This window comes from Balearica regulorum, chromosome 4 (genome assembly GCF_011004875.1).
Source record: "Balearica regulorum gibbericeps isolate bBalReg1 chromosome 4, bBalReg1.pri, whole genome shotgun sequence".
In the NCBI taxonomy this organism is placed as follows: Eukaryota; Metazoa; Chordata; class Aves; order Gruiformes; family Gruidae; genus Balearica; species Balearica regulorum.
Window position 1 is genome coordinate 19,446,097 of NC_046187.1, and position 18,848 is coordinate 19,464,944.

The 18,848-nt window shown below is 39.8% G+C and overlaps 1 protein-coding gene across 5 annotated transcripts in view; it reads left to right on the top strand.

Moving 5' to 3' along the window:
• The window catches only part of LIN54 (lin-54 DREAM MuvB core complex component), a 36,721-nt gene that overhangs the window by 13,951 nt on the left and 3,922 nt on the right, over positions 1 to 18,848 (top strand). For 2 of the 5 annotated variants that reach the window (XM_075751379.1, XM_075751380.1), the window contains exons 3-12: positions 4,133 to 4,253; positions 7,201 to 7,346; positions 8,852 to 9,010; positions 11,334 to 11,550; positions 12,327 to 12,400; positions 12,552 to 12,749; positions 14,552 to 14,643; positions 15,863 to 15,934; positions 18,252 to 18,354; positions 18,545 to 18,682. In XM_075751379.1, coding sequence (XP_075607494.1) covers positions 4,133 to 4,253; positions 7,201 to 7,346; positions 8,852 to 9,010; positions 11,334 to 11,550; positions 12,327 to 12,400; positions 12,552 to 12,749; positions 14,552 to 14,643; positions 15,863 to 15,934; positions 18,252 to 18,354; positions 18,545 to 18,682 — 1,320 coding nt within the window. The remainder of the gene's footprint in view (positions 1 to 4,132; positions 4,254 to 7,200; positions 7,347 to 8,851; positions 9,011 to 11,333; positions 11,551 to 12,326; positions 12,401 to 12,551; positions 12,750 to 14,551; positions 14,644 to 15,862; positions 15,935 to 18,251; positions 18,355 to 18,544; positions 18,683 to 18,848) is intronic. The other 3 variants (XM_075751382.1, XM_075751383.1, XM_075751381.1) reach the window with 2 other exon arrangements.

Genomic DNA, 18,848 nt, shown 5'->3' on the forward strand with positions numbered 1-18,848 from the left:
CGGAAAAGTAGAACTCGATGCAGGTTATGATGGAAAAATACTTATTTTACAGTCTAAATGAAATAAGAAATTAAGTATGCTAATAAAAACTAATTTGCTGCACATGAAAAATTACAAACTTTTAAGCATGTTATTAGTTGAATGTTAAGTTTTCTGACTAGTATTTCATGGCAAGCAAATGTGAGCAACTCTCGAGAGGGTTTGTTTTAAAGCTGCAGATAATCCCTGCACTGATTTCTGCTTTCTCCTTTTTTGTTGCTACATCATACCTGTGGAAAACATGTTTAATAATGACTGTTTGAAAGATATCAATTGTCTTAGTTATATTTTTGTACCTTGATCATTAATGATATGATTGGCATAGATTTCCAAAAAGCCTCTGCTCTTGACTCAGCATAGGAACGTTTGAGTGGATCAGTTCCTGTTACTTGGCCAAGTAACAGATACAGGAAACTGAGGAGGATGACTTAGCTGTGATGTGCTTTTGGTTCCATGAGATGACCTGTGCCATCAGTGACTGAAATACAGTGACTTCGCAATTGACCTCTGCTGTTTGTCATTAGGAATTCTACAGGTTCCTTAATAGAAGCTGCTACAAATGGACTCGCATCCATTTGTAAATCTAGTTAATTGCAGTTTGAGTAAATTTGTTTTGTTGTGGTCTCTTTAATTAAACTTTTGCTTCCCTGTGCAAAACAGATTGAATTGTTAACACCTGGAATTCCTGTTTTCCTCTATGGAGAGGAGGAAATAAAAATGAAAAGAACGCAAGAAGTTATAAGCATGTACTGCAGGGAAGATGATTACATTAGCACTTCCCAGGCAGTGCTTTTCCCTGTAGGAAATTACTGAAGCATCAGAGGGATATATGAGGCTAGACACTAACCTAACCTCAGAGCAAACTCCCATTCCTAGCTCAGTTTCTTCATCTTTTCTGAAGTACGTTGTTCTCCTCTTCTGGAGTCCCTGATTTTTCATATTATGCCAAATATAAATTACTTAGGATGTGGCTACATGGACAAGCTCCCATGAGGTCATCTAGGGAGTAAATTTATATGTATGTTAGCTCCTTTGTGGTAGCTGACTATGTGGGTATTCAATTTAGCAGTAAATGCGAGGTATGCATGTGCCTCTTTCTGTATGAATAGAACACAGAGTGACAGCTGAAAACAAAGTCTGGCCATAGAAACTTGCTAGTTCATCTTGGTTAGTGGAGAGTGCTTCGGAAGACATAAATTGACCCTTTACATAAAGACGCTTGCAGATAAATCTTTACTGCTGTAGGGGGAAGAAGGTTGGTGTGTGCTTCTAAATATAATAATTTTTTTATGGAAGAGCATGTTGCCCCAGGAAATATTTTTGCAGTCTAATTCAAAGTAACTTGCAGAGAGCGTGCTTAGCTTACATAGGCAGAAGAATAATGTTAAGCTTCTTGTGATTAGTACAGGCAATGGCAGAAGGCTCCAGAGAACTTTATGAAGCATCAAAGGGGCAGTCTGTCATGATTATTTCCTTTGGCTTCTCCAGTCTCTACTGAAATGGGTAGTGAGTTTCCTACTGATGCCTAGAAGGCTCTTGCAGATGCAGATGGCTGGGGTTATCAATTCCAGTGGCAAAAACCTCAGAAAGGCTTGCTTGGCAGCAAGTAAGGGCAGGAGTGTACTGCCTGCATTTGGCAGCCAAGGACTCTTCCTCACCTATAACCATCCACATTTGAGTTTTGCCATGTTTCCTAAGCCCTGAGGGGATTCACTTGTTTCTTAGACTTCCTTCTTTGTAGACAAACAGTTCACCCAAAAAGCAGGGGGGGATTTATCTGAGGAGGATGCTGCAAGTTGAGTCTGAGGGAAGCAGGGCTACTTTTGTTGACCAGCTATATTTTGGGATTTTTATGGGTTTTTTTCCTGAAATACTTCATGGTAACGGATAGCTAGTACTTTACATGTATTCATGTAAATCATTTAAACACGCTTATTGACTGTTACTGGGAAACGACTGCTGTTGTCCAGAGCTGGCTGTTCCTGCTGGGTGTTGATCGTGTTCTGAGCCAGACTTTGCCCTCGCTTCAGAGAGTAAAAGCAATAGCTGTTGAGTTACAATAATACCTTATGGCAGGGTAAGATTAATTTCAGCAGAATAGAAATCTCAAATCAAGCAGATGAAATCTGGGGAATTTAACAGAAATTAAAATGTGTGCAAATTTACAAAAGAATGTACTGATAAAATGCCTACTCATCTATCAGCACTGTATGCGCCAAGAGAACTGAAACCTTGAAATAGTAAAATGGGTTTGAGTTAAATTTGTAAACTGGGCTGTGAATGAAGCTTCCTTCTTCAAACAACTAATGTTTCAAGGTTTTAGTTAATATATTTCCAAAAAGAGCGGGGTTTTTTCTTCTCTGTTTCATTGTGAAGCCTTGACTATTATGAAGCTAATGTGGCCTGGGTGCAGCATATTTGGACAAAAGACCATCACCTGCCAATGGTCTGAGGTGCAGGTTTCCTCTGAGGAACACTTGTACTGTAACTTTGGAGCAGTACATGGCTTCCTTTAAATGAGTTCTGTTTTCTGGCACTGCCTGGTGTCAGAGCTGCTCATTGCTGGCTTCCCTGGGCTGGGCACAAGTCAGGCATGTGGAGGCAATGTTTGCTTTCCATGGGAGGCTGGAGAGCTCCAGTGCCATAGCAGGGGGGAGCTCTGGCTTCCCCGGCCATGCCATGAGTGTCCTGCTAGGAGCTGAAACAGCCTCATGCATGCTTGTTGTGGGGCAGCTGGGGGATTTGTTATGTACTACTGAATACTTCAGATGTTTTGGCATTACTCTACTGTAAAGGTGATGTTTTCAGTCGGCAAATTCTGTAAATAGGGTTTTGTGTAGAAAACCATAACATCCAGCCTACTCAATTGCTTCATTTAAGCGCTCACAACTTTATCAGGCTGTTAAAAGTAGCTGTCATCTCTGTATCTTTGTACATCAGTGAGATTTCTCCAGTTAGCTACTTGAGTAACAAAGGTGGTTCTGCACCTTTGAGAAGTGGCTCCCCATATGGATACCAATGTCGTGCCTCTCTGATATTCCTGGAGTTGGTGGCTGGTGCCCATGGGATGTGGCTGGGCATGTGTGGTGGAAGAGAAGCAATATGGGCCTGACCTGTGGGATAGGTAAGTGTAAGGGCTTCATAATGCTTTCCAGTGTGCTCACTTGGACTCAGGGAAGATCCTAGCAATAGTCTGCATCTGCTGGCAGCCTCTGCAGTCAGCAGGTTAAAATAGTCTTGAAAGAAGTCAACCTCTTAATTGAACTATTCACTAGCTGGATGCTGGTGTATAGAAACTATGAGGATAAATGCATCTGGTAGTTAACTTCTGTCAGCATGGAAAAGGGGAAAAAGTCCTGTTTAAAGACTTCTAAGACTATAAAACTCTGCTTATAAAGATTTCAAGTTGAAGTGATCTGTCTCATTGAATTGCATGTACATGTTCCTAGTCCGGCTGTGATTCAGAAGACTGGATCACGGAAGGAAAAAGACCCCGTTGTACGTGGATGTAGCTAACTGGTTTGTTCTTGGCTGGTGAATACCCAAAACTTTCAGGGACTGATGACCCACATCCTTCTTGAGAACTGCTGCAGAAGACTGTTTCTCCATTTGCAGGGTAAAAGTGTGCTGCTGTGTCAGAATAGGTCAAGAGATGTTTCAGAGCAGTAGTTGTCATGTTTAAATCAGTCGAGGAACAAGTTTTGTCGTGACTGGCTGAAAAAGAATTAACTTTTTTAAAACCTCAAATATTGAGAGTTGTGCATTTAATTTTAACGTTTTTATATAGAATAATGGCATGTTAGAAATAATTTCAGCATCTTGAAGATGAGGTATGTTTGCACAGAGAGATAGCTTACAAAAGCTGTAAGGGATTTGGCTATCCTGGTTTGGTGGCTGGTTTTCTTAAGTGGCATGAATGATATCCTAGTACTCTCCATGGTGAGAAATGGAGGTGAAATGTGAGATAAGCAGTTATTCTTCTAATTATGTGTGTGAGTATTGCCCTTGTTATCTTCTAATGTACTCAACAATACAATAATTTAGATCCAAAATGCTCAAGTTACTTTAGATATTTTATTCTTCCATCTTTCAGATTGCGAAGAAGACCCGAACCCCAACTTCTGGGCCAGTGATCACCAAGCTGATCTTTGCAAAACCAATCAATAGCAAAGCTGTTACAGGGCAGACCACTCAAGTGTCACCAGTCATTGCAGGTTGTACTTCTTTGAGTTGTTTTACTTTACCATTTTTTAAAGGCTGTTCAAAGAGGTGGTGATTGTAGACATTTCCCTGTCTTAATGATTTTACTGTAGTTTCTGTTGAAGTACATCAAGCAATTAAAAAAAAAAAAACCAGAGAATTTTGAGTAGAAGCAGATAAATGCAGTTGTTGATACACTTTGCTTGTTTAGAATTATCTTTGATTGTAGAGTTTGATCATTTTGCTTTTACTGTAAGATGTTTTTACTTCCTGAATTTTGGGGAGGAGAAAAAAAAAAGGCTACTCAATAAACAGAAAATATTTGTAGATACATTATATAAATACAGCAGGAGAAGGAGACACATGCTTTTGTACTACTTTAATCTGCTTATAGTTGGACTTAAATGTAATACATGCAAATAACAGGAAAAAATGTTTGAGTGAAAAAAGTGAATAAAGCTGTGTTTCTGTTAAGTTGCTCACCTACTTCAAAAATAAGCATTGCAGAAGATTCTAAGAAAGTAATTAAGGCAAATAAGAAATGGTGTGTGTCTTAGGAAAATGAATCTGTTTGTGACCTTAAAAAAAAAAACCAACAACCCCAAACAAACCCAAAAAACAAAAAAAAAACCCAAACAAATAACCAACCCACAGTGTAATCATTTGTTTATTATGGCAGTGAGACCGATGTGTCCCTTGCTAAATGCATCATTGCATGCATGCAAGTAACATCTGAGACATGTAAATTATCTCAAAAAGGACAAACGTAGGAAGCCAGAGGCGTCTTCAGAGCTTTGAAGGATGTCTTCAACTGCTTCCAGATTGACCAACCCAAGTAGGCCTAAAATCTTTTCCACATATTTAAATGAATTTGTTACGCCTTTACAGAACTGGGACTTGAGCTGTTTTTGTTTTGTTTTGTTTTTTTTTTTTAAAGAATGCAAGTGTCTCCTGTATTCAAAACTTTGATAGATGACAAGTGAATGGCATATTACTGAAACATAATCTTTTCCTTGAGTTGTCAGGCTGCCTGCACCCTGAAGCCCAACTCATGTTTCAGGTGAAAGAGGGATTCCCCATCCCATTCCCTGTTTTTTTCCCCTTTCTCAATCAATTCCCTACCAAATGTAGAGATCTGTGAATAAGAAGATTGCTTCGCTATGTTTATAAATATTTGAATTAAGCTGTTTGTGTATTTAAAAGCAAAACCCAAACAAATAAAAAATCCAACCCAAAAATATTAAAAACCCTGAAATGAGCCACTTGGAACTGCATTACATTTTCATCTGGCATTACATGAAAATTGGTGTAAACTGTAAGGAACCACAATAAAAATAATACTAACAAGAGCATATTTTTAAGTTTGCTGCCTCCACAATGAAGGGAAGTGTCCAAAGCATACCTGTGTAATATTGACAAGCAGGTGTTAGAAAATAAACTTCCAGCCTTTAAATCAATATGTTGAAAAATAAGAGCACCTGTCCCTGAGCCTGTGAGAGAAGCATCACTGGGAAGTGAAGATGCTGCTCTAATTGAGCAGGAAGTATTTTTAAACATCTGCCTTTCCTCTCGCCATCCCAAACTGCCAGCACAGCTTGCCAGCTTTGAGAGGCTGGCATCATTTTGGGGAAGGTGTAACATTTGTGTGTTATGTTTTGATTTTGTATGTGTGTTTTTATGAATCTGATAAATATTTTTAATTGCCTGGGAATTTCTGCAAACTGAGGTGGAAGTTGTAAATTTTAAAGACTTGTCAATATAAGCAGCCAGATTCTGTTTAAGAAGCTGGTGCCAAGGGTTGCAGAGGGGAGGTAGCAAGAAAGGGAAAGCTGTCACTAGGATAAAACAAACTCAAAGTATTGAATACTGTAAAATTCCCACAGACTGACATTTTTCAGGTTGCGTGTGGCTTTAGCAGCTGCTGGCAACAATCTGTGCTGTTACTTAGGCTGCACAAAAGTGAAGGTTATTTTAGAGCGCATAGACCTCACAGGAAGGCAGCTTTCCACAAGGACGATGCTTTTTCTTGTTAGTTCCATTTGACTTAATTGTCATGACAGTGGTTGGTTTTGCATGGAACAGTTATGATGCTGGTATTTGTTTCTTATTTTAATAAATGTAGTACAAGAGAGTGGGTGACAGAAGCTGTGACAGAAATGAGTCTGAGCCAAAGTGCAGCAGAGGAGAGCTCAGCTGTCAAACACTTTTTGGAAAGAAACTTAGAAGTATGATATAAAACTTAAAAAAAAAAATAAAAAAAAAAAATCTGTGTTCCATTCTGGGAGTTTTGTAATATTCCTAAGACTGATTTCATGATTTGGAGCTGCTGGTTTTGATGTTTAATCTTTTTTGCTGTTGTAAAAGTGGATAGTTTGTAGAGTTACATTACCACCCATGTTTTCATGGGAGCATCATATATTCTGTTAGGCAGTGGAAGGAGCAACTGCCAACACAGAGAAGAAAAAACAAAAACACCCCTTAGTTGAGCAGAGATGGACCAAACACCTTTTGCTTGATCATTACCACTGCTTGTTTCTGATGACTGATGTTTTAAAAGAAAGTAGCCCCCCACAGATGCTCAGTTTCTCTATACATTGGCAGCAGCCCAGGGGATTCTAGGAAACTACCAGCTGACTGTTTGTGCTCAGCGCAGGTGTATTGGAGGGCTGTGTGCTTCAGGATGCTGTCCTGGCTTTAAAGCGTTTTCAGCTGAATGTCACAGAAAGCTCAATGTACATTTCTGCTTTTTTAAGCCCTAGTAAACTGTCTTTTTATTTGCAATAATGCTAATTATTTTCTTATTTGTTGCTAAATCTAACTTTAAAAATGCCAATGTCTTTCCTACGAGGTAATACACTCTCAAAAGTAGGGATCAATTGCATAATATGCAGAGAAAACTTGGCTTTAAAAGTTAATGTAAACAGGGATAACTTGAGCTGATGGTATCTTCACTGTTTATAGGTAGAGTTCTTTCACAGTCTGCTCCAGGAACACCACCAAAGACAATAACGATTTCTGAGAGCGGAGTCATTGGATCATCTTTGAGTACACCACCACAACAGACACCGAATAAAATAGCTATCTCACCACTCAAATCCCCTAATAAGGTAAGGACCTGATGCTGGCTGAAGCCTTCTGTCCCTACTGCACAGCGGTCTGAATGGAGCTCTCTGTGTCTTTGTTACAAGCTGTTTATGATCTTGCCACTCCAGAGCTCCGTTGCGCATCACGATGCTCTGCAGTAATGGCCTAAGCTAGATTTTTTGCAATTGGCTCCCTTACTGCGGTTTTAAGTAAATATACATTACTGCATTAGTTTACCATTCCTGCCATTTCTTGCCATTCCCTAAGTATCCATTCCTAGAGCAGCTGTTCTTAGTCAAGTGCTCAAACAGTATTTTTTAATGTCTTCATAAAATGTCAACAGGCTGTTTAAGAGGAGAACTTGATGCTAATAGGTCAGTACTTATTAACCATTGCCTGCTACTCCATAGATAATTTAATCTTCCCTAATTACATCTGAAGTAAATGAGATTTGCAATGGTTGTTGACAAATACAGAGCTGCAGACTGGCACAGGTGGGCAGTAGATAGAAAGGTAACATCCATTGTAAGCTGTGTTACTGACAAGTGTCATGGTGACGCTTGTATTTTAGACTTGATGAACTTGTCTTCAGAAGAATGTTGCTGGAGAAAGGAAGAATTGGAGGGGCAAGATGCATAGTGTGTAAGAGTAAAGAATTCTCTTAGTGTGGCCGTGCTTCAGCTATGCAATGTTACATGAGTGAAGGATACCTGTTTGAGAATTATTAGTGAGGGAAGAAACATGAGGAAGAAGAAAATATAAATCTAGAATCAAAGTAGCAATGAGTGGAGGTGAAAAGACTCCTTAGGGTTACATCTTGAATTTACTGTAGATAAGTAATTCTAAGTATCTTTTTAAAAGCAAATGGTTTCAAAAATTGGGAGTTTTCTTAAAACATAAAGAGGGAAGTTTAGAACAAAAGTAGAAAAACAACCTTGGGGGGGGTGTAGCTATGTAGAAATAGAGTATTCAAACACTACTCAGCAGAAATGCTGTCAGATGACTGGATCTCTACGGGAATCTGGAAAGTAGATTTGAAAATACTGATGTTCTTATACTTTGGCTGCATCAGTAGTGTAAGGTGATATTATTTGGTTTTTTTCCTTTCCACAGCTCTCCTTTTAAAATTTCCATTTATGATGAAATAGTCATGATACCAATTATAAAGTTGTTATGCAGAAAATCCAGCCTGACAATGCTCAGCCTTTAGTGGACTAGTTTCCTTAAAAAAAACCCCGAACACACGCACGCACACACACCCCCCAAATTAAAAAAACAGAAGCAGTGCTAGTTTTCTGCAGGGGCCTTTTGGTGCTGGAAACCAGTAATGCCTTGAAGTTTCTAATGTGTCTATGTGCTGCTGTTGCATGGTCGAACCCGTGTGAGTTGTGATTAAATACCGCAGCCTTGTTCACAGAAAGAACTCTTTGTACTGTTGGAGAACTGTACTTTCATGAGGAGGGGAATGTATATGTACAGGGTCTTGTATCTTGCACAGAGATTTAAACTGCTTCTTTGTTTTGCCAAGCAGCTAACAGTGGTGTCAGTGGCCTCCCAGCCTCCCAACTCCCCCCAGAAGACGGTGGGCGTCCCACTGAATGTAGCATTAGGACAGCAGATCCTCACAGTGCAGCAGTCAGCGCCCTCCTCCCCTGGGAAGGCTATAGTCAACCACACAACCGCCCAGGTACAGACTGACTTTCCTTTGTCTTCTAGCATGTCTGTCTCATTGCTTGCAGGAAACCAGAGTGTTGAACTGCAAATTGGCAGTGGTCAGTCCCAGGGTGTTCTTGTAATGGATTTGCTTAAGAATTGGCAAAAGCATTGCCCTGAGGAGCACGCACTTCTTCAGTCAAGGGGTGCAAACCATTTCAAGCCCGTACAAGGGCATGCTGTTAGAAAGCAGCTTTCCAACCTGGAAAGCCCCACTTGGTGCAAGTTCTCATCTCTGTATACTGAATCTCCCAAGTCATCTGAAAGGCTCCCTATGACATGAGGAAGAGTTCTTTGGGTGGTTCTGTCTCTTCTACCAGTGTTTCTATGCCACTGAACAGGGCTGCTTCACAGGTGTTTCTAAGGTTTGTAACAATGCAGTTCATATTCTTGTGATAGAGGTCTGTGTAAGCAAGACACCATGGTGTCCTACAGAATTAGAAATTATTAATTTTTTGTGTCTCATTTCTAGAAAAATATTAAGTTTTTCCATAATAGTTTTGATAAATTGATTTGCATTAAAGAATGACAAGACAAAACTGACCTTTCTTAGAAATCACAGTTCTTACTTTTTTCCCTCTCTTGTAATCTTAGGCAAACCTTTTCTATCTTAATGTCTGCATTCCTGTTTTGGTAAACATGAAGGGATGTGTGTGAGTGTAAATGATCAGAGTGGATATAGCAGGGAGTGGACAGAGTTGCATGTACAGCATGAGACCAGAGACTCAGACAAATTTTGCCAGTCTTGTCTTACCGATGTAGGTGATAATTGGAATGCTGATATGGGGACATGGACACCAGCATGATTTGATTTTTTTTTTCCAGAGTAAAACCAGCAAAATTGTCTTTTTTTGAAATGGTTGTTAAAAGGTTAAATCACTCTAATGCAAGCACCCTAAGTGACAAAACAGAGATGTCTGTGTGGTGTACATATTGAGTTCTGATCCAGAACTATCTGACACAACACAGGGGTTTCACCTGTCTTCACTAGGCTCAGGACATGCCCTTAGAGAACTGTCACTGGAATTTTACAATTTTCCCAGTTGTCCTTGAATGGCAGCCACTAATTGTGTGCTAGAGGGGACTTTGCCCATGCTGGTCTCCCTGTGATAACACTTAGGCTGTGACTGTGCTTGCAGATAGTGCTTATTTTGAATTGCTCTGGGTTGTTGAGGTGTTAGTATATTTAAAAAAAAAAAAAATCCCAAGAAAACATCTTCTTTTAAAAGACAGGTCTTACACTTCCAGTGAAATATGCGCAAATTGAGATTTCATTTGTGCAGTTGCTGAAAGCTGGGGAGCTGGGAATATCTTCTAATAAGAAGTCACATCATACTATCAACCAAATTTAATACTAAAACTTAATGCCAAGGACAATGATACATTTAATATCAATATTAAAAGATACTGAGAATAAAAAGCTGAGCTCCAAAAGAAGTTAGATGGAAGGAAAAAAAGCACAAATAAACCAAGGTTTGAGGTTGTCAGCAAGGCTGGAAAAAGAGACCATTATCAAAGTGGTAGACTTCTGAATGTGTATAAATAAAATAAACACTTGCTTGTTATCAGTTTGTAGTTTGGGAGAAATTGGAAAGATGAAGTCTTGCAAATTCCAGATGTACCATGATTCCAACTGTGAGGTAGCACAGGTCTGCCAAACTCCCTTTCTTTACCTTTTTTGCTTTTTTCCTGATAAATGTGTCTTGCTACTCTTGATTGTTCTTGCTTCTTTCATTTCTTAGCTGAAGACATGAGAAAGAGGGCACAAGGTATCAGCTTATGGGCTCTGTTCCATTTCCTTTTCAAGGGCTGCACCGTGATTTCTGTGTATTAATTGCAAACCATCTTACAGGACAATCTGTACACACAGAGAAAAATCATGCCACAGTCCAGCATGAGCAGTTCTGCAAGTTCTTACCATGTGTTTTTATTAGTAGCAGTATTTCTGGACTTGTTCATTGCTTGGTTTTTGAATACAAACTGAGCAGTGTTTTCTGTAGTCACGTGAAGTTGTATCTGGGGAAGCGGACTGAGTCATCCTACTCGTGTAAATACTAATTTACTCTGTTGTGTGGTGTAGAGTTAGAGAATGAAATTGGGTTTGCTCTGAGCTGTTGAGAGGCATTTAATCTCTTTCCATCTGTTTTACGTTTGAAAGCAAAAATTGGGATAACAGACATACTTCTCAAAGATACAAATGGATTAAAGAGTTGCTCACTAACAAATTGAGGAATAAACAAGCTGATATTCTTTCTGCTTTTGTACAAGTAATTTTGTGATGTCTGTTGGCTTAACAGGCTGTGAAATCAGCAGTGCAGACCATTACTGTAGGAGGAGTGGGTACATCTCAATTTAAGACAATTATTCCCTTGGCAACTGCACCCAATGTTCAGCAGATTCAGGTACCTGGAAGCAAGTTCCATTACGTCAGACTCGTTACTGCCACAACAGCCAATAGTTCAACCCAATCAGCCAGTCAAAATCCCAGTACAAATACACAACCTCTTCAACAGGGTACGTGCTGGTGCTAATGTATGTCTGAAGTAAGTTTTTCTTGTTGTTTGGTTTTGTTTGGTTTTTTTCTTGTTTGCTTTGTAAGGATTAAAAGGAGTACATAATAGAGATCTTTCAAGACTGGCAGATGTATTTGGTTTTGTGGTAGACTCCTCTAAATTTCATATTCTACTGTGACCTCTGGTTTGTAAGTGTAAATGCTCCTCTCTGTTAAACTGCTCTGTAGTTGGGCCTGAATCCTTGGAGCATTTTAGGTTGCTTTTCCCTAGTTTCCCAGCTTTGTGGATGACTTGTGGCAAGTCCCAGATCCTCTGTATGAAAAGTGTGAAGCCAGGACAGCCCACAAACATACTGCCAAAACTCTTGCAACATGAAGATCCTTCCATCTAAAAGGTTTTAGAAGTGCCAGATGTTTCTGTTGGTTTCTGTCCGTGCTTTCCAGAGCTGTGATGGAATGAAAGATTTCAAATCAAGCTGTGATTTTTGTATTCTCCTCTTGCTGGGGGAAATCCAGTGTCCAGAGGAGCTCTGCACCCAAGCTGGTTTTTAAGCCATTGCTGTGAAATGTATGCAAGCACTCTTGTGCCAAATAACCTGTTTACAAAAGTGTTCTTTAGACATAAGTGCTAGGTGCCATGAGTTTGGTCAGTTAATCTCAGCGCATAGTTATAGTATTAAATACCTTTGCGTTATGGCACATATGAAAGTCCATAGGACTGAACTGTGGACTTTGGGTGAATAATACGTGTTAATGTGATGTTGTTTCTTGATACTAGCAAAGCCAGTGGTGGTGAATGCGACCCCAGTGCGGATGTCTGTTCCCATAGTGCCAGCACAGACTGTGAAACAGGTGAGCTAAATGTAAAAGCCATATTCCTCACTTATTTTGGCTGGACAGAAAAAAAAGTCCTATTTCAGCACTGTAATTAAATGTTTTATTAATAAAAGTGTATTCTGAATCAACAAAACAATGACTTCATAAAGATCTCTTTTCTCTCCAGGTGGTGCCCAAACCAATCAACCCAACTTCCCAGATAGTTACTACTAGTCAGCCCCAACAAAGACTTATTATGCCAGCCACTCCACTGCCACAGATACAGCCCAACCTCACCAACCTCCCACCGGGCACTGTACTGGCACCAGCACCTGGCACAGGAAACGTCGGGTATGCAGTCCTTCCAGCTCAGTATGTCACACAGGTATGCTCTTAACCCAGAGATAAATAAGGAAATAGTGCTGTTGCAGAACATACTACCTTGATCTTAAAGGTTCTTGCTCCCCAACTGTCACCTGACACTAAGGGGACAGACAGTTTCTTTTAGGGTCCTTGGCAGCATGATGACAGCACTAAATCATAGCTTTATTTTCTTAACAGAATTTTTTTTATTAGCATAGCTTAGAATTTATAATCAGAATAGTGCAGGATAAGTAGAATCAGTGTAGTACAATTTTATATATAGCATAGTACAGAATTTATAATACAACTTATAATTTCTAATCACCTAGACACAGATTGAGTCAGATCGTAATACGTGGCTTGCTTTATTAATATAACAACCATAATCTAGACTCAAAAATTGTATAAAAGAATACGAGTCACTCAGTCCTTGGAGGAAGCAGATGTCAGTGGAGGCATCCCTGGCCACCAGGGGGTCATGGGTCTCGCTGTCCAGCAGCAGTTCTAGTCCAAGTTCCTTGCTTAGGACTTGTAACTGCTTGATTTTATAGACAGTGCTCTGTGTGTTGTTGCACTTCCCTGTTCTGTGACAGGGTCATCACCACCACCTGGTCTAGGTGCCTGAGTCCTTCACAACCAGTAAAGAAGGGAGTAATCAGCCTGGTGCCCAGGAGTCTTAAGGCCAGTAGTACGGGGAAGAAGAAATCTGATTTGTCTACTTGGTTCACAAGACCCTCAGAGCCTGATAATGAGGGGAAAGGGAATGAGTATGTGACCCGCTTGGTCACAGAGAATGGCTACTTGCATGATAAAATGTTGTTAGTTATGCTAACCATGTTACCAGGGGTCAGAAGCAAGGGGTATTGGTCACACCAGCCTAGGTCTAGGAATTAGTTTGTTGTTCTTTGCCAAGATCTGACCAACATTTAGAATGAAAAGGAGAATAAATGAAATGTTCTGCTGAAGGCTTAGCAACCAGTCTATACAAACAAGGACTCTGTCAGCTCATGGCATTACTGGTACCAACATCAGCTCTGGTTCCCTTCTGGTTTTGTCACCATTGCAGTTTGACCCTGAAGACTCTTACTGCAACCTTCCAGTCTGCTTCCACAAATCTTACCTAAAACTAAATACCACCATTTGTTGGACCTCTCCTCAGAGGTTTTGTGTTCCAGACACAATCTGTCCCCTGTGGCCTGGCCCCAGTAGGTCCATACCTTGTTATGTGTCAATCTGTCTTCAGAACTTGTCCCAGCAGGAGAAAATGGCTGTGCATAGGTAATACAAAAGAAGCTAGTCCAAAACAGTGTCATTTGGCAGGTTCTTAGGAGGTTTTGGTTTTTTAATGTGAAAAACAAACTGTGGGTCCAGGTATGCAGCAAAGTTAGAATGTAAATCATTTTAATTGCTTTTATTTAATTCTGTAGTCAGTGGCTTGTATATTAAGGAAGCTTCTAAAGTAATTTCTGCAGGAAGCGATCCTGCTTTATTAGGGGCAGGGTTGCTTAGGAAAAGGGGCAAAATGGGCATGTTTTTAGGAGCTGGATCTGTTTGTGGTCTGCATATTTCTCTGTGTAGTCTCTGTGTTATCTGTATGGCTGTAGACACTGTAATAGAGAACAAAAATATCATGTAAAATACTGGTTTTATGCTAAGTATGGAGGCAGGAGGTTGCTGCCTGGTCCAAATTCTACAAATGTCTAAAACTCTGCTTACAAGCATATTGTTTTTATAACAATATCTGGAAAGCTAATTAAAGGGCTAACTATATAGCCTCTTGTTTATAATTTCTTTTATTACACACTAACCTTTTTGTTTTGTTAGCTACAACAATCATCATATGTATCTATAGCAAGCAACACTGGCTTTACAGGGACATCTAGTATCCAATCCCAAGCACGGCTGCCATTCAATGGGTGAGTGTTGTGCAAAAAAAACCCCAAACAGTGCAGTATAAACTGCTGAATAAGCATCTTATTTCAGTCCCATTATAAGGAAGGATGGGAGCTGAGGTGTTGGAGTTTGGTTTGGAGGATTTGCCAAGAAAATCAAGTATATTGTGGTACGGTTATTCATGCTGACTAAAGGACATGGATCTGTCTGAAAACTGACCCAGTCTCTTGATCAAAGCTGTATTTTCCTTTCTGTTTTTTGCACTTGTGTATCAGGAATTTGACCTGAAAGCTCCCTGTTGCTCATTCTTCATTTTGTATCAGCACCTGTGAGCTACAGGCCTCAACTATTTGTCAACATTGCTGGAAAGAGGTGCTGGATGATATAAGAGCTAGATGCTTAGCACATGCAGAAATCCAGCCAAATGGCAAAATGAAACTAAAACTCAAAATGGCTCCTGATATGAAGCTTTGGGGTTTTTCAGTCTTGTATTTTTCCTTTGAGGATGAAAATAATGGCTAATGTGTTGTTTTCCCTTTGCCAATCCAACAGGCTTAGCTGCTCTGCACAGTCCTTTTGTGTTAGTTTGCTGGAAATTGTAAATGCAAAGGTGCCTTTTGTTGCTGCAACCTCAACTGATGCAAAGTAATCCCGTATTGAGATGCAGCTATTCAAATGAACGGGTTTGATTTAATCTCCCTGGTATTATGTGCAGAAATTGCTGGGTTGGGATGGAACAAATCTCATCAAAAGCTATTAGTGACACAAAATCCAAGTTTTAAGAGCAGTTAAAGACTCTCATATAAAATTTGTCTATAAACTGACTACTGTGTTTTGACTAACTTTCCCATTATTCTGGAGCTTTTTTTTTATTCCAACTAGAACAAAAGGAAAGGCACAATCAAGTTGTGTAAACCTTAGTTGGATCTAGTCCCCCTACATGTAGAGGATTTCTGGGGAAGTTTTCCCTGATTCCAGTTTTCAGTTATGATGGTTCTTTTAGCCTTAAGCCTCATTTCTACTTTAAGCATGCAGACAAATTTGCAGCAAACAACCCAGCTCTTTCTGGGTTGGAAGGGCACTATATATTATAGTTACTTAAACACAGTCAGCCAAAAACCTAATGCAAAAGGAATTAAAGTTTTTTTTCAAAGTTTTTATTATGAGCTATTTACTTAAATTTAAAATAGGAAGAAACTGATAAAACAGTGTGTATGTATAAAAATATTTTTCTCCCCACAGAATAATTCCTTCTGAATCTGCAAACCGCCCCAGGAAGCCTTGCAATTGTACTAAGTCTCTATGTTTGAAATTGTAAGTACAGCTTTGTTTGTTTTTTGTTTTGTTTTTCTAAGCCTTGTTTTTGACATCACAAATTTATGCCAAGTATCAGAATATAATGTTTTAAAGTATGTCAGAAATGTTATGTCTAGATGCTATTTTAAGGTTGTTGATGATATTGCTGGAGATGTTGCAGCGCTTGTGTAATTTTGCAACTCCTGTGAGCTATGTAGACCCTAACATGTTACAAATTTCCAGCTTTGCAGCTTTGTTGCATGGTAGAGCCAATTCCACTCAGCAGCTGTAGTTGTGGTGGTGTTGCTATGAGTGAAATGATATCCCATGGTATCATCAGTGGCTACCTGCTTTGGTGAAGCACATCAGCAATACTATGCTGTATCAAATACTTGAGAAGAATTGGACTATGTATCTTAAATGACTGAATAGACAAGTGATTCCTCAGTGATAGGTCTGAGTCTTGCTCATCCTCATGAGATACTTTGCTATTGCATTCAGTGTCTTTGTAAGAATTTTATATAAAAGCATTTTAAGCTAAAGAGATGCTAAGTTTCTTTAACTTGAGGCAAAGTCAGTTTACCAATTTTAGGGACAATAACAGGAGGAGATACTGAAATTAATCTGTGGTTCCCTGAATCCAGACAATGAAGAGGAAATTGGTGTTGTGCTACTCAAAGAGAAAGTGATGCAACACTATCTGAACCCGAGTTAAAAAGTGTGTTTAAACTTTTCAGCTTGGGTTTCTCTTCATGTAATGTACCCCACCTCTGTGGGGAGGTGTACCTTGTGCTTCCCAGCCTCAAAATTGTCTGTTGCACAGAAGACATGGTAAATGAGAAGATGTGAAGCTGGTTTTTCACATTTTACAACATATGTGACTGACTTCATAGTGCCAAATGTATGTTAGAAGCTTAGGGTTTTCCACGTATTTTAGTCTTTGGTGCCTGAATGCTCTAGAAATTCTGGGAGAATAATGGCATCACTGGTGATACTTTGCACTTTTAGAATGCTGTTTGGAAACAAAAATTTCTTGTAAATTACGGTAATTGTATCTAAGTGGCTAGGCATTGGTGCAGAGCAAATGGCTAATTCGCTCTGGCAAAGATGCTTTCTCACTAGTAAAACTTTGTCCTGTCTGGAAGGGGAGTTGCTTTTTCCCAAACTAATATTGAAGGTAGGCACATAGCCTATTCTACAAAGAAGAGAACTCAGAGAAGTTATTTGCTCACTGATGCTCTGGGTTGATGCTGGTGCTGTTTGTTTTGGAAACTAAGAGCATTCCACTACTGATTTTTAAACAGGACAGCAAAGAGAACTATTACAGGTTGTAAAAGCTTTTGATGTAGTTTGTCACTGGAACCAATCAGGATGCTAAAAATCACCAAAATGCAATTCAACCAGATGAAGGGTTGCAGTGGGCTCCAGGGCAACCCTAATCTAGTTCTTGTAGTATTCCTCTGGGCAAGCCACAGGAAGCCAGTTTTATAAAGGTTTTAGGCTCCTAAAAACGAACATACGCTCCCAGCAGGATTTGAAAAGCAACTGAAGACGTCAGCAGTTTCCATCAACTATAGCTAGAGGTGGTACTGAAAGCATTGAAATGTGCCAGAGTTTGTCATGGCCTAAAGCCGTGTTTAAGCTGGAGATGAATGTGGTGCTTCCATGTATCAGATCTGTAGGATGGTGAGATTTTGTTTTTGGTTGGAGTAGCAGAGGTACATAAGAGGTATGGCAATGTGATTGGTTTTTCCTGTCAATGTTTTGCTGCTTTTTATTCACATATTTGTCCCTTTAAAAAGTCTCTGACTACAGTTTTATCCTCATTCAGATCCTTTCCCTAGTTACCTGTGCTTCAAAGCCTGTGAGGTGTACCACTTGTTATTCCCTTTCTATTCTTTCATCCCTGCTCTGGCAAACTCTGCATCAATTCACAGCTGCAAACAGCTTATGGACAAAATTAACAAAAAAGCTCATTGCTGTGTTACTCAGTTTGCCTGTTGATTGGCACTCCAATTGCTTGCCTTTTGTTTCTGCTGTATGAGAGCTCCTGAAGGCTGACTTGAACTGGCTATGAGGCAGGTGTGACAGGATGGCCCTCAATATGTGGATCAGCCACCAAGGAGTCACCCTAGAAAAAAGTCTCATTAGCTTCTCTTGCTGCTATGGGGACCTGTGCTATATGAACATTGTCTTAGACAGACCCTCTTGAGCTATACTTGTGTCTTTAGACAGCAACTAGACCTGTGGTCGAGGATTTAGGCCTTGAAATGAGGTTGATACCACTTGTGCACATGGTCGTGTTTACAAATGCCTTCTGCATCTTCTGTTTCAGGTATTGTGATTGTTTTGCAAACGGTGAATTCTGCAATAACTGCAACTGTACAAATTGTTATAACAACCTGGACCATGAAAATGACAGGCAAAAAGCAATAAAGGTGAGGGGCCTCTTTCCCTGCCCCTGGGATGAAAGCCATTTAGCTTGCGTCTTCTGAAGCTACGGCATGGGGTAGAGTGGTGGTATCGTGCCCTGATCTCCTCCCACATGTGCAAGGCTTAAGTTTTTGTTGCACTTCTAAATTCTGCTCACCACATGCAGTGACTGACTCTTTGGGTCTGTATTGACAGGCCTGCCTTGACAGAAACCCTGAAGCCTTCAAGCCCAAAATAGGGAAAGGAAAGGAAGGAGAATCGGATCGGAGACACAGCAAAGGGTGTAACTGTAAACGCTCGGGATGTCTCAAAAACTACTGCGAATGTTATGAGGTACAAAGCATTATCTTGTCTTCAAGATACTGGCTTTTTCCCTTTAGTGCTGTGACTTCTCCAATTTGTTTTGTCTCTTCTTTGTATTGCTATGATTTTTTTTCTTTTCTGTTGCTATGATGTTATTTCTTCTTCAAGCAATTTGCAGGTAGAAAGCCATGTATAT